The sequence below is a fragment of the Syngnathoides biaculeatus genome, chromosome 9 (genome assembly GCF_019802595.1).
Source record: "Syngnathoides biaculeatus isolate LvHL_M chromosome 9, ASM1980259v1, whole genome shotgun sequence".
NCBI lineage: Eukaryota > Metazoa > Chordata > Actinopteri > Syngnathiformes > Syngnathidae > Syngnathoides > Syngnathoides biaculeatus.
Genome location: NC_084648.1, coordinates 9,246,786 through 9,262,681, shown reverse-complemented (window position 1 = coordinate 9,262,681; position 15,896 = coordinate 9,246,786). Strand labels below are relative to the sequence as shown.

Genomic DNA, 15,896 nt, shown 5'->3' with positions numbered 1-15,896 from the left:
TTTGTTTCTATGGCTATCCTTTACAGCCAATTTTAATTAATGCAAGTGTACTCTAACAGATGCGTACAAAACTGTAAATAAGCTGCGCAAAAGGCCCATTCAGTCAATTAACAATAACACAAGAATGTGGCCTTTTAAGCATCTTTCTGAGTAGTCACCTACTGTTCTCTTCGTGTTGACATCAAGCGGTTAGTTCCAGTCCAAGCGTGGAATAATTTATGAGATTTCCGGGCCTGATGGTGGAGGTTGAGTCCTGTAGGACGGGACTTGAAATGTTAGGTGGAAGGACCTGAGATGTGAGGACCTGTCGAATTATCTGTCACGCACACAACCTTTTTCGCAAATATTTATACATCAACAAGGTTCTCCTTGGCTGATTTATGCAGTAAAGTGCTGATTTATTTACAGTTTACAAACGTGCCGTGCTTAGTGCGTAACACTTGCATTATTTCCTCTATGAATACTTATTAATTTACCTTGTCATTTTTTTGTTCATAGTTGATTCATCTCAGTTCCATGGCTTCTCAGCCTTCTCCTGCTACGTACTGCACATTCTCCTTTAGTGGTAATGTGATTTGTCAGAGACGTTGGAGGCGATGGTTAGTGACTAATCAGCAGCCGGAAAGCAGAGAGGACTTGTGACTGACGTGGATGCACTGCTTTTGCCATTGGTTGGCATAATCAAAATCTACACTAGAGGCCAAATTTATACCATCTACCACAGGGGTGTCAAACATATGGAGCACGGGCCTGAACCAGTTTGTTATGAGCTCCAATCTGGCCTGTGGGGATGGAGAACACATTCACTGGTATTTTTCTATAAAAGTATTGTAATTCCCGGCCTACAGAGTGCACCTGGATATAAGCCTCACTAGGTACATTAGTAAAGGAAATACCATTTGGTACTTATATACGCCGCAGCCATGTAAAAGCCGCAAGTGCCCACATTGATACAGACATTGAAACACAAGATATTTACAAAGAAAGAGAGTACACACAGAGTTTAACGCTAGCGCCGCCTCACTAACAGGGCCGGTTAAAAAAAAAAAAAATACGAGTGAAAGTCACTGGGACATGGCAGTAACACGCTAGCGCAGCGCTAACAGGGCCAGACTGGTAAAAGTCACTTCCTTGGCACATATATTGCACCGGTCTCACTCTTACATATTCTGCTCAAGTGCCCCCTTGCGGGCGTTAGAAAAAAATCCACAAATTAGCCGCATCACCACATAAACCGCAGGGTTGAAAGTGTGTGACAAAATGTCACTGTTTAAAGGCCGGAAATTATGGTCATCGTTGTTGGTAATTTTGTCCACTGGAGGGTGCACTAAAAAACCCTTACGACTGGCGACTGAATTCACTGCACTGCTGTCATTTATTAAATTGGCATTGCATGATTTATGGGCACCGTTTTGTTGCACAGCATCTCCATTTCCCCCATAGGCGTGCACTAAATTGGGCTTGCTTTGCCCAGATTTTGCCTTTTTAAGTAGCATTTTGTCCAAATGGTGTGTTGTGTGGCTGTCAGCTGTTCCACTCATCCCAGACTAGCCATCCGGATGCATCTTTTCCCCAGAAACCCAGAAAGACTATGATTATTTATTTATTTATTTTTTTAAATGAAAACTAAGGTACTTTCTTTTTCAAATGAGAGGCTAATGGTTTATTTCAGTAAGTAGTACATTGTTTGTCAAATATTGCTAACAGTTATTTATTTCACACTGTTTTATTGTGGGCGTACATTGGATCAGCTGGAAAGCGTTTCCTCCCACATCCTAAAAACATGCAACATTCATTGGACACTCTAAATTGCCCCATAGGTGTGATTGTCAGTGAAGCTGTTCGTCTTGATGTGCACTGCGATTGGCCTGCAACCACTTCAGGGTGTACCCTGCCTCCTGCCTGTTGACAGCTGGGATAGTCTCCAGCACTCCCTGTGACCCTTGTGAGGATAAGCGCATTTGAAAATGGATGGATGGATGTTTTAACATGTTGATAATTTACTCAAACTGTGTACTTCCATGTTGACAGCAATGGCATACCTACATTTTTTTTCAAAACCAATTATAATATATATATATATATATGTAATCACACATCATGTCATCAGGTTATTTAAAACTAAAGTTGTTTAGTGTTTTTAAATATTGGTAGGGAAAGCTGATAGTGAATGCAATCATAAGGCGAAGGCTGGATCCACTTCAGTCTGTAAATTGCAAATGAGAAAAATAAAAATTCAAATTACTGTTGAAATTACAATCTTTTTTATTCCGAAATTTTTACTGTGCTTATGATTAGCAACATTTTCTACAAAAATAAATGTGAATATTTTCCAAATTGTAACTCATGGTGTAGTGGTTCACCTGCCTGACTTTGGTGCGGGTAGTGTGGCTTCAGTTCCCACTCAGGGACTCTGCAAATGGTTGTCTGCGTCTATGTGTGCCCTGCGACTGAGTGGCGACCAGTTCAGGGGGTAGTCTGCCTTTTGCCTGAAGTTAGCTGGGATGGGCTCCAGCACCCCCTAACCCTAACCAGGATAACCAATGTTGAAAATGGATGGCTTCACCAAATGTATTTGTAATTATTTACACCAAAACAATGGGAAAAATTAAAAATATTTATTTATCACTTAAGACAAAAATATACTAGTTAGGCCCACTTAAGATAAAACTGGGCCAAAGGGGAAAATGAGTTTGACACCCCTGGTCTTACCATATATACTGCAGATGCCCCAGTTGAAAGCCTAGCAGAGCTGAGCACTGTGAGACTTGACTTGTCTTATAGTGTCAACAGAACACGACTGGAACACTTGAAGCAAGCAGCAGTGAGGTCAGAGGTTAAGGCCGCTAGCGTGCTTGCTGATGAATCGGGCTGGCCAATAAACAAAAGATGTTGATGTTTCAGCACATTCCCACTGGCAGATGGGACGCCGGCTGTCACAAACGTGACTCTGCACCTGCACCGCGACCAAACAAACAATGTTTGGAAGCCGCAAACAAAATTCAATTTCGGGCCGCTCTATTTAAAGGAAAAAAAAAAAAAAAAAATCAATTTTATATTATTTGGGCATTCTGCACATTTTTAATATGAAGACTGTGTTCAAATATACGGTGGGCGGACTGCTTACTTGGCAACATGAAATTTGGCAGATGTGTTTACTCCAAGTACACCCACTAAAAAGTCTCAAAGACAGAGGAAGTGGGCCATTTTGTTTTAAACCAAACATTACTGCATGTTCACTTTCAGGCACACTCAAACAGAAACGTTTTACAACATAAACCTCCAATAACAACTGATTGGTTTGAAAATTCACGTAAGGTTTTAGCAGAGAGGCGGCAAATAAACACCACCGTGACCAGTACTTGTTTCCTGGTCCTGGCCAGCCGAGACCACCTGACGATGATGGTGTTAAAAATAGTCTTAGGTCACAGTGGCACGAGGGGACACGCAAAGGGCAGGGTTGACAAACGCTTGACAAACATTTAACAGATACAACGACTGACTGAAGCCTGAACAAGAAAATCGTGAACGTGTTTTGATATGGTTTTTGTTCTCTTATAATAACTAAACTCTGATCATTTACATCTTAATATAAAGAGATGTACTGTGTTGCGTTATTGTTGAGTATTCAAACTTCAGAATCTTCAAACCACCTCCCACCCACTAAAAACTCCATTTTGGTTACTGGTGTTTGCATGTTAGATGTTAAACCTGGAATGTCTTTTGTCATTTTGACAGAAAAGGGGGATTTTATCGCTCTGGACCTCGGTGGATCAAACTTTCGGATCCTGCGAGTCAAGGTGACCCAGGATAAAAAGCAACCGGTCCAAATGGAGAGCCAGGTCTATGAGACCCCCGATGACATCATTCACGGGAGTGGGACTCAGGTAAACTCAAGGTTTTATTAATTAACCCATTCGTGGGCACCGTCCCATTTTTGGGACATCATGATTTTCACGCGTTATATCCTTCAGCATATCAAAATATTTAAGTGTTTTAATCTGATTCTGGTTTTTGGGACGATCTACTAAGAAAACCTAAGTACCCTCTTGTGGGCAGCGTCCCATTTTTGGGATGAGATTATAAATTAGTAAAGTTATTATATAACTTAACCATAAACGAAAAAGAAATGTTATTTCCTTCATTGTGGCCTGTTAGGAGACTTTTATCTCAATAAGGCAAAAAATTGCCACCCTGCCCATGAATGGGTTAACTAATACAGAATCATGGATCATTTACAGAAACATACAATAAATAAGGGTGCTTCAACAACATTTTAATCTAATTATCGGTACAATTTCAAATGCGTTTCTGCATGGTTTGGTTGAGAAACTGATTCTAACAGGTGAAAGTACAGGTGGCATGTAAACATTTGAGATCATCGACTCAATAATTGTTCGGTTTAGTGTGTATATGTCTAGGAAGGGTACTTTGACAGAGCTTCAAATGAGTTCAGTTTTGTTTGATCACCTGCAAAAAGTAAAATGAACTTGTGAGCAGCTAAAATCCATCAGTGTAAAACGGGCTTTTGGTACGATTCCAAATGATCTTTGGTGTGGTTTGGTCGATTTTAGAAAGCGATCCAACTGGCAATATGTTTGCTGACTTTCTTGACACTTGTTGGGTTAAGCATATATTTGCTTCTCCTGTCTCATGTTTATACTAGGGTTGTTTCACAAGTCTACAACAAACCTTCCTGTTTACATTTTTGCAATCTAGACGGAAAAAAACTTCACTCTCTTGAGGTTTAAGTTCCAGTACTTGGATTTTAAACTGCTTGAAAACAAATAGAACCCAGAAGGGTCCCAGTTTTTAATCAACAACAGCGGGTCTTTGGTTTACGACAGAGGCTCATTTCTATGCTGGCAATGGAAAAAACAAAGTAAATATTTGTAAGGAAAACAGGTTTTTAGGCCTTTTATGTAAAACAATGATTTGAAAAGTAGTTGCATGACAACGTATTCTTACATCGCGTGTCATTTGTAACCTCGAAATTTCACGTGATTCCAGAATAATTTGCTTTTGTCTGTTCCACCCTGCAAGATATTTGCAGTCTTAAAAGATGGAGGAACGATGCACTTAAATTATTAACTTTCCAGTCATCCAATGGATCGAGTGAATTTCACACGTCGGTCTGTGGCTGCTGTGTGTGTGTGTGGTTGTTGTCACAAGAATGGTAAGCAGAAACCTGCCATTGTGTTATTAAAATTAAATAAATGACGCTCGTATTTCACAGTTTGAGCTCACGTTGTTTTGATACCCACCTGAAGCCATTGAGGTGAGCTATCGTTGTTTCATACTGCGGCGCTACTTCCGGGTTGGCCGCATCATTGGCGCGAGTATTGACATTTCTTTTAAAAGAAGCTGCACAACTAGCCGTTGGAGTCGACATTTTTTGTCTTGGTTTAAGTTAAAACAAACTCACGGGCAGTCATTTGTCGTCAGCAAACATGCTTCGCTAACGATTATAAAATGCAACGCCCCCTGCCCCCCGAGGAGGTCAGAGTTCAGGTTTGGGGCGCACATTACGTAATAAATGTGTAAAACAAGACATTGAATATCATATTGAAATGTATATCTATACCTTTCTTTTCCCTAACCACTCTATGCACCCGTATACAATGATACAATGTGATTGTATTTTTTATTTTTCATCCATACCTAAATATAATGCGCTTTATTAACTTTTTGAAAATATTTAGGGAAAAATTTGCGCATTATTTTCGAGAAATTACGGTATGCCAGTTCACGGTGTCTTCCTATTGGTTGGTTTATTGGTACCAATCACAGACAACACTGAGATTTATGAGACGGCTTAGCATCCATTCCAGATCATCTTTGGTAGTACGACCGTTACATCCTTTATCTACCCTATTCTGTACCACCGCTGTTATTGAGCTACAACAGATGATTTTCACCACGATTGTGGTTTAAACAGATCTGTTTTCTGCCACATAGCCAGTTAATCTGACTTTGGGTGAAGGCAGAAGACATCTTGGATGAGTCATCATTCAAATGCAAGGCACAGCAATACAGTGACTGCCTTGTGTAACACTCAACCAGCAGTGAAGCAGCCACTGAGGTACTCAACAGAAACTCGATCTGAAATCTCACGAAAAGCAGAATCAAGTTCCACGTAGTGTTACGTCAGATCCCACAGTGACCTCTGGTAAACTGGTGGAAAACGGCTGGTGGCTGCGTCGTAACACGATCCCAAAACACAGACAGCAGCTGAGGGATCGTGCCATTGGCTGCCGGCGGCCCGCGGAGACAGATGCACGTTCATGAAACGGCAGCTGTGTCCAAAATGTAACATGACACACAACTGAGTTAATAAACACCATTGTTCATTTCACGTCGTTGCGCTTTAGTCATCGTAAGTCCAGGTAAAGATTTCAGCACCTGTTTGCTGTTGAACTAAATGGGGGGAAGGCGCACAAAAGTTTACAAAATAAGAAAAGTGAGGGAAAACAATGAACAACATATCATGTTTGTGTCCCCCTGCCCCCAAAACACACATTTTGTTCTAGCTCTTCGACCACGTGGCTGAATGCCTCGGCGACTTCATGGAGAAACAAAAGATTAAGGACAAAAAGCTTCCTGTTGGATTCACCTTCTCATTTCCCTGCGCCCAAAGCAAACTGGACGAGGTAAATATGTTCCTGAATGTTTGCATACAGTGCTACCTTCACTGGGCGAAGCGAGTGCACAGGTTTAGTTTTCCGGTTTACATTCCATAACTTGGTGGATTTTTTTGTGTGTGTGTGTTCCTGGCAAAAATCTTAGGTACGACCAAGCTACAGATAGTTCTTCTAAATGAGTACTTTAGAGATAAATCCCAAGTATGTTGTAGCATAACAACATGACTATTAAATTGATTCCTACGCAGGCTGTCCTAGTCACATGGACAAAGAAGTTTAAGGCCAGCGGCGTGGAAGGCATGGATGTCGTAAAACTTCTCAACAAGGCCATCAAGAAACGAGGGGTTGGTCTCACCGACCAAAGAAAACAATGTGACGCAAATGAGTTTCTATCAGCTGAACTTTTTTTGTCCGATTTTCAGGACTATGAGGCTGACATCATGGCAGTGGTGAATGACACCGTGGGAACCATGATGACATGCGGCTTTGACGATCAGCGCTGTGAAGTGGGCATCATTATTGGTAAGAGCTGGGTTGCTGCTAACTTGACTAAATCTCGTGAAGAGCTATTTACGGCTGTATTTTGTCCAACATTAATATTGCGTTGCAGCCACGATGTGACAATCAGATGAATATTTGACAACATTTATGGAGAGAGAAAACTAGTTTTTGTTTTCATTAAAACAAAGGAACAAACAGCTTCATGACTGATGCAGTAGCACATAGCGAAGCAGCCAAATCTCCACAACATGAAATATGTTTTCATTTGTGGTTTTGTTACATGACATGGAAAATAAAGGAGATGATAAGCCATGCTTAGAGGTTGACCTTATAAATGTAATATATTTGTGGGACGGGGATAAAAAAAGAAATTGATATTCACTAAAGAAACTACAATTGTTACAAATGTCTATCCATCCATCCACTTTCATCTGCTTATATAGTCACAAATGTGCCACCATTTTTAATAATAGAATTTATTATTATGTACAAAGGGCAACAAACTGCAATCAAAGTCCATTGTTGTTATTTTGCTGCTTCTCACCTAGCCAGATAGCAAATGCTTGCCAGTAAGCTAACTAATTATTATCAATGTAAATTAGCTATTTGCTGTTAGCTGTTTTAGCTAGTTAGCTGTTGTCAATTACCATTATATGCATTTTTTTTAAAGGAGAAGTCCGGTTGTTTGGATTAACAATGCCTGCATAGGTTTTCTCCGGGCACTCCAGTTTTCGGTCCTTAAATGATTCTTTTTCTTACTGGGCAGAACATGCCACCGAACATTCCGCGGATTGTTTCTATCCGAATTATGGCAAAATTGCACGATACAGTAAGGTATTTTACCGTGTCCGATCGTGGTGGTACCGCATGTAAAGACACTGGAAACCGGCGATGATTTCTTTGTTGCCGCACTTAATACGTCACATCTGCGTGCGTAGGTCATGTGACTCACCAAAATGGCGGCGCCCATGACAATTCGTAATTAAATGACAGATGATTAACCTCAAATTTTCAAGGTACAGTACATATAACATTACCTATTGGATACATTGTTAATCCAAACAACTGAACGTCTCCTTTAAGTTTACCATTTGCAATACTCGCGTACCTTCCTACTATAGCTACCCACCCACCCATCCATCCTGGGTCTGGATTAAATTTTTATTGGTTTGAGTAAAATTTTCAGACCCAGTCACTACATTAAAAAGTTAAACTCATTAAATGTGCATCTGGACAGCTGGATGTTATATTGCAACAGCATCAATATCAGAATTTAGCGTCTCAATACTGTACCATACAACTAAAAAGTATTATGACCGCAACCTGACACCATGAGGACGATGGTTCTATAGCTCAACTGATGGTTCTCACTACTTTGCCTGCTTCCAGGAACTGGAACCAACGCCTGCTACATGGAGGAAATGCGTCACATTGACCAGGTGGAGGGCGATGAGGGTCGGATGTGCATCAACACGGAGTGGGGGGCCTTTGGGGACGACGGCTCCTTGGAGGACCTCCGTACGGAGTTTGACCGTGAAATCGACAGGGGGTCCCTCAACCCAGGAAAGCAGCTGTGAGGGTCAACTTCAGTTTACTCTAGAAAGATTTTATGTCGATGTTTCATGCCTTACACTGACACGTTTCTGAAGGAAATGAAGGAATCTGCAGAAGTTGAATTGTGGCTACTTGACTCTTGGTTGTTTAAGAGGTTTTCTCACTGAATCCAGAATTCTTCTTCGGTTCTAAATCTTGGTTAAGACGTTAAGACTCCACACCAAAGAATTAGTAATGAAGAAGCCTTTTAGATTTACAGTTCAAAAGTAAAATGCCTTCAGAGTCCAGACGGCTCCCTTCAGTTTTTGCTTGTTACATTGAGTGTGAATGGTACTCTGTTTATACATGTGTCCTGCAATTGTCTGGCAGCAAGATCAGGGTGGACGCCATCTTTCCCCCAAACATAGCTGCGGTAGGCTCAGGTATGCCCATGAGCCTGGTCTGGCTAAGCGGTGCAGAAAATGGTTGGATGGACAATAACTTGGATGACTGAGAATCTACACAGACATGAAGGAATAATGATTGTGAACACCTCATCTGAAATCCAAGTTGTATTTTGTTTCCACTCAGTTTTGAGAAGATGGCCAGTGGCATGTATATGGGGGAACTGGTGCGACTCATTCTGGTCAAGATGGCCAAAGAGGGTTTGCTTTTTGAAGGACGCATAACACCTGAGCTCCTGACAAGGGGGAAGATTGAGACCAAACACGTTTCTGCCATTGAAAAGTGAGTGCCGTAGTTTCACGCAAGAAAATACCCCATGATGTTCAATATTTGCCACTGGGTCATTGCGTGTAAAAACTACCAAAAATGTTCTTTTCACCTCTCAGATTTTCCTCAAATTTTGCAATGCAGTTGAGAAAGAACAGAACACAAAACATTTTTTGTTCTAAACAGTTTAATCATAGGGCTAAACTGTAAGTGAACAAAGTTAGTTAGTCTTAGTTAACATACCTCTTAAGGGAAATTTTAGATAATTCTCAAGTTAACATGACAATATTTTATTTTTCTGGGACTATTAAAGAGTTTTAAAACAACCGGCATCCCAAGTGGTGTAGTTTTAACACAGCTAAAATTGATGTATCTGTCCTTATTTATATATGCGTATTAGTTTTTGACATCCTTTTGTAATTAGGGGGATTTTTAAAAAAAATGCTCTATGTGGTCGTACTTTCCTGCAATTTTCAACCACACCTCAAAATTTGATGAAAATCTGAGCAGTGAATGGAAATTCTTGGTTGATTTTTTAGAAGGAATGACCCCCGATAGTGATTGTTGCTTCTTTCACCAGGACTAAAGAAGGGCTGAAGAAATGCATGGAAATTCTAACAAGGCTGGGGGTGGAGCCCTCTGATGAAGATTGCCTGGCCGTGCAACACGTGTGCACCATCGTGTCGTTCCGCTCGGCCAATCTGATTGCTGCCACCCTGGGGGGCATCCTCTCTCGCCTGAAAGAGAACAAGGGGGTGGCTCGCCTTCGCACCACTGTGGGCATCGACGGCTCTCTCTACAAAATGCACCCTCAGTAAGCAAAGAACCCTTGCCTAATATCCCGTTCAGAAATAAAGCAAATTTTGTTAGCCACGTATGTTAAAACAAAAAGAATTCGTCCCCAGTAATTGGAGTCACTTCATAGCAAAAAATGCCCATTCCACGAATACTGAAAATACGAAAACATTGAACGCCTCCCCACTAAAATATTTATATAGACGCTACAAGATGGGTGAGAAGCACTATTAATGGAGCTCACCTCTCATTTCAACATAGAGATTCCAACATGCCACAAGATGGCACCAAAAGAATGTTTTTTTTTCGTTTTTTTTTTTTTAGCGCTTTGGCTTGTACTTGTACTTCTTGTCGCATTCCCAAAACAACTTTGTAGCCTCAAATTTGTCCAGAGATGTGAGTGTGACTGTTTTTAATGTCTGTATATGCCGTCCAATTGACTGGCGTCCACTCCATGGTGTACCCCAGGTTGTGCCCAAAATCAGCTGGGATACACTCCAGCTCACCCGTGACCCTAATGAAGCTACACAGTACAGGAAATGGCTGAATGAATAGATGGATTTAAAAAAAAAACAAAACCATATTTTCTGTACTATAAGGCGCACCGCATTATAAGGTGCACAGAATAGACGGTACAGTAGAGGCTGGGGTTACATTATGCATGCATTAGATGGAGCTCCACTAAAGGCTCAGTATTGATCCATATATAAAGGCACACTGGATTATAAGGCGCACAGTCAGTTTTTGAGAAAATTAAAGGCTTTTAGGTGCGCCTTATAGTGCGTAAAATGGCAATGTAAAACAAACTCAAAAGTGCTTGTTTTAGTTGTGCACTGTTTGACACTGCCAACCACAAAGAAGGAGACAGAAAATGTGGTGTCTGTGGTAGGATGAAAAGAACTTTGCCTGCCCTATATAGCATCCCTCAAGAGTGGGTAGAGGGGTACCGATAAACCTTTGGAAGTCCTTAGTAGTCTTTGTAGTCTGATTTTGTCCTTCTATGTAGCAGAACCAAACCAGACTGTGATGGATAAATCACAGAATTGATTCAAGGACCGCTTTGTAGAACTGACTTAACAGCTCCTGGGGTCTAGACAAAGCTATGAATCTATCTGTGACTAGGTACGCCCGCCGTTTGCACAAGATGGTACGTCGCTTGGTGCCAGATTCGGACGTCCGCTTCCTGCTGTCTGAGAGTGGGAGTGCCAAGGGCGCCGCCATGGTGACGGCGGTGGCGTACCGCCTCACAGAGCAGGCGCGGCAGATCCAGCAAACCTTGGCCGAGTTCCGACTGAGCAAAGCCCAGCTGCTGGAAGTGAAGAAGCGCATGCGAGTTGAAATCGAAAGGGGACTCAAGAAGGACACTCATCAGGAGGCCACGGTCAAAATGTTGCCCACATACGTCCGAAGTACGCCGGATGGAACAGGTGACTAATTGCCAAGGGAGAGACAGGGGAAATAATTATTTAAATGTTAGAGGAAATATTGAACGCACGGTTTCCACGTGTCTTAATAACATGTCTGATGTGCTTTAGTAAAAAATCTCCAAAGATCAAGAATGATTACCACATTTTGTATCTCATATTTGCCTGTTTTGGATGGTACAGTCCTGTCACACGAGTGAGCCACTGTGTGTTGGGCTAAAGGCAAGCCCAGCTTTCGTTGCTAGTTCTGTTACGATAGGGCGAAACAGCTTCTACTTGCAAAGCAGAGTGTGTGACGAAAAAAGCAAGCCTCTGTAAAGGTAATGAAAGCATTTTCTCTTGTGGATGCAATGCTATATACACTAGATGGTGTATTTACCACATAAAATAACATCAGGTAGACAAATTCATTTCACAATCAAGTATGTGCTACTTATCAGAGATGCTCATCACGGCATCCATCAAAAATCATGCCGTATTCCTTTTGGCTTTGACATGATACTCTTTCACTAAGAGTTGCTTGAAATGGCTCTGGATTTTCATTGAGGCTCAATGACATGTCAAGAGTGCAGAAACCCAATATTGGGGCAAGATTTTGTTAATTAGAATTGTGACAACACTTATCAAAAATTCAGAAGAGCTCACTCAGATATTTTCAGAAATAGGCAGCTCAGGAAAGATTCACTTAGTTGTTCCGTTTCAGATATGATGGGTCGGCATGCACTTCATGGACAAGATACAATATTAAAAAGTCACTTTTCCGTCATATATCTCCTTGAAAGTCCAAGTGACGTAATCAATGACTACTTTACTGAGTGAAGATGGAAATGTTTCCTTGTGATACAGAGAACGGAGACTTCCTCGCTCTGGATCTCGGAGGGACAAATTTCCGTGTCCTTCTGGTAAAGATTCGCAGTGGAAAGAGGCGGTCAGTGGAGATGCATAACAAAATCTATGCCATTCCGATAGAGGTTATGCAGGGCACAGGAGAGGAGGTAAAGTGTTAACCGCTGCACCAGGAAATTGAATTCCTCTGAGATAGTTCTCATTTTACTGGTCTTTTTCTGATCCTTTTAAAGCTCTTTGACCACATTGTGCACTGCATCTCGGACTTCTTGGACTACATGGGAATGAAGAGCGCTCGTTTGCCTTTGGGTTTCACCTTTTCCTTCCCTTGCCATCAGACCAGCCTGGATGCAGTAAGTCATCTAGAAATGTTTTACAATTACCGAACTGTATAAATGAATTTAACAAACATCAAAGGATTCCAACCCTTTAATTTACAGAGTTAACAATGCTCTGTGATCGACAGGGAATACTCGTGACTTGGACCAAAGGCTTCAAAGCCACTGACTGCGAGGGCGAAGATGTGGTGGAGCTTCTGAGGGAGGCGATCAAGAGGAAAGAGGTGATTTAACTGCGAAGAAACATTGAATGTTATTCATTCAGTGGGATAGAACAAGCAACAGTGGGCTAAACCACGAGATATTATACTCAAACCAAGCACTCGACCAGACATTAGCCTCTTTCACACTACCTGTAATACCCGTCTTTTCAGTCAGGTACTGACTACAGATAGTCAACTTGGTAGTTTTCCCAGCTCCCAAGGTAGTATCACAGGTGTGACAGTGGTTGTGGAAAGGGGTGATGTACAAATTTGTGCTACATGCCATTATATGCATGTCATAAATCGAAGACCCTCCCACTGCACTTATGACTTTAAATGCCTCACTTAAAGAACCAGACTTGATGAAAAAACTTCACATGATGTGTCCTTGTTATTGTGACTGGTTTCAAATGCTATTGTAGATGCACTGCATTTAATCCTACTCTACCATTCATTCCAGAGTGCACCTTCCATCACATCTAATGGTTTAATTAACTCTTCCAGACTTCCCATGGAGTAAAACCTTAATCAGATTTGTATGTTTTATTAATTTCTGTGTGGAATTTTCCTCATCATATTCAAATAAAACACAAACCCGAGTTAGCAACCATGTGCACATCACAGCTTCACCTCAGGATTCCTTGGACTGAACTATAAACCAGTTCCTTATCACTTTTTGTAAACACATCTCATAATTTGTCATGCTCTAATAGGAGTTTTACCCTTTTAGATGGAGGAGCCAGTAAGTATTCAGTGACTGTTAGTGTTTTAAGTGGCAGGTAATCCAGTGCCAGGGTAGCGATGGTTGTGGATGCCGTTTTGCTAGCATGCCCAAACCCCCGAAGTACGAGTGCAGTGTGGCGTCATTCTAACTGGGAATCACCCACAGCGATGGCCCCCCGGGGTTATCTGGTGAATTGTGCTCCGTGTGGTATGCAAGCATCGTGCGGTGTCAAGATGCTCTTCTCGGGTAGAATGTGTGTACCGTGTAATCAGTTGAAACTTTTGGAAGAAGTGATCAGCCAAATCACTGTGTCCGGTAACAATATCCACAAACACTAGAGCTAACGCATGCATCTTCGGCTCAAGATGAATGAAAATGTGATCATGGTTCTTCATGGTTCTCCATGGTTCAGGCGTCCAACCAGCGTCTTTTACTTTCTCTTTACTTTTTCCTCTCTCAGGAGTTTGAGCTGGATGTAGTCGCAATTGTCAATGACACGGTGGGCACCATGATGACATGCGCATATGAGGAACCTACGTGCGAAGTGGGTCTGATTGCAGGCAAGTCATTGCAGACGTTCAAACTCCTCACACTTGTACAGCAGGTATCAAAAAATACACACTGCAGATTAGCAGATACAAAGAGTCGTCGGTCTACGACTGAGATCCGTTCCTACAGTAGCGACTCGAAATTTGACTTAAGTCTGATTCCACCATTGAAGTCAGAATTTACATCAATACATTTTGCAGAAAAAACAAATACATTGAAATAAACAAGACGACGTACTTAGCATTACTGCTGAGAGATGGATGGAGAAGAAGAAGGGGAGGCTATGCTTAGCTATTGCGAAGGAACCTGGTCCTCCTCAGTCCTCTCCATCTCAACAAGTATCAAAGAACTTTATGTGATCATTGTATCAGACTTAGAAAAGGAACCCTTAACATGCGCTAAAATACGAGCTGTGTCTTTAATAGTCACCACGGTCGACCGACTGAATCCTTGGTGGTGTTGGTGTCTCTCCTTTCTCCAATCTTTTTATGATTTTGAGCTTCGTTTCCATGGTGATGGATTTTCTTTTGGCTGCAGAAGCATTGCTAAAAGACACAGCTTACTTCTTTGGGGCAATAATGTCTAAAAAGGAGGGCGAAAAATGCAAAGATACTCCCGGTGCACGAACACGGACAAGCATTAGCCAGACAAAATGGAGGACGGGGGACAGGCATTGTAAAGTCAAAATGTCTTAAGTCGAGACTGTCTTAACCTGAGGACTCCCTGTACTTAAATTATCCGGTAAAAGTAGAAGCACCGATTTAACTGGTGTAATTTGAAGTTAAACGGTGTTGACTATGAAACGTGATTAACAAGGTTAAATTAAGTTCACCTGTAAATATTGCAGTCTAAAGTACATGTACTTCCCACCACTGTGTAACAAGTGGTTTGGTCTCCCCTCAGGGACGGGAAGCAATGCCTGTTACATGGAGGAGATGAGGAACATTGAGATCGTGGAAGGGAATGAAGGTCGAATGTGTGTCAACATGGAGTGGGGTGCGTTTGGAGACAATGGCTGCCTGGATGACATTAGGACCCAGTACGACCAGGCAGTGGACGAGAACTCGCTCAACGAAGGCAAACAAAGGTCAGGACAATTTTCAGTCTTGGAAAGTACTTTCATGTCAACGTTCCCTCACAAAGTTCTTCTGCAGATATGAGAAGATGTGCAGCGGGATGTACCTGGGAGAGATTGTCAGGCAGATCTTGATTGATCTCACCAAACGTGGATTCCTATTCCGGGGACAAATCTCTGAAACGCTAAAGACTAGAGGCATCTTTGAGACTAAGTTTCTGTCTCAGATCGAAAGGTGAGTAATAGATCATAGTTTTGTAGTACTTCCGGTCTGTGGAATACATCGATTTTAAATCAGACATTGTAGACTTGGAATATATTGTCAAAACCAGACAAGACCAAATCTTCAGGGACAGCAGTGCATCACGTTATTATAAAAGCCTTAACTTGATCTTGGACCTGGCACCTTAAATTCTTGGTCTTGACTTGGTCCCGACTTCCTAAAATCTCGTTCTTGACTTGGTCTCAGCTCGTTTAGGTTTTATTCATGATATGGTCGTAAAATTCTTGGTGATGACTTGGTTGCAACTCCTCA

The 15,896-nt window shown here is 41.7% G+C and overlaps 1 protein-coding gene across 4 annotated transcripts in view; it reads left to right on the top strand.

Moving 5' to 3' along the window:
- LOC133506548 (hexokinase-1-like) overlaps positions 1-15,896 on the top strand; it is a 32,521-nt gene that overhangs the window by 11,077 nt on the left and 5,548 nt on the right. For 3 of the 4 annotated variants that reach the window (XM_061830804.1, XM_061830803.1, XM_061830805.1), the window contains exons 3-16: positions 3,739-3,887; positions 6,531-6,650; positions 6,890-6,985; positions 7,064-7,163; positions 8,532-8,715; positions 9,267-9,422; positions 9,988-10,221; positions 11,325-11,629; positions 12,473-12,621; positions 12,706-12,825; positions 12,939-13,034; positions 14,198-14,297; positions 15,190-15,373; positions 15,441-15,596. In XM_061830804.1, the coding sequence (XP_061686788.1) occupies positions 3,739-3,887; positions 6,531-6,650; positions 6,890-6,985; positions 7,064-7,163; positions 8,532-8,715; positions 9,267-9,422; positions 9,988-10,221; positions 11,325-11,629; positions 12,473-12,621; positions 12,706-12,825; positions 12,939-13,034; positions 14,198-14,297; positions 15,190-15,373; positions 15,441-15,596 (2,149 nt within the window). Of the gene's footprint in view, positions 1-3,738; positions 3,888-6,020; positions 6,310-6,530; positions 6,651-6,889; positions 6,986-7,063; positions 7,164-8,531; positions 8,716-9,266; positions 9,423-9,987; positions 10,222-11,324; positions 11,630-12,472; positions 12,622-12,705; positions 12,826-12,938; positions 13,035-14,197; positions 14,298-15,189; positions 15,374-15,440; positions 15,597-15,896 lie in introns of those variants that run through there. The other variant, XM_061830806.1, reaches the window with a different exon arrangement.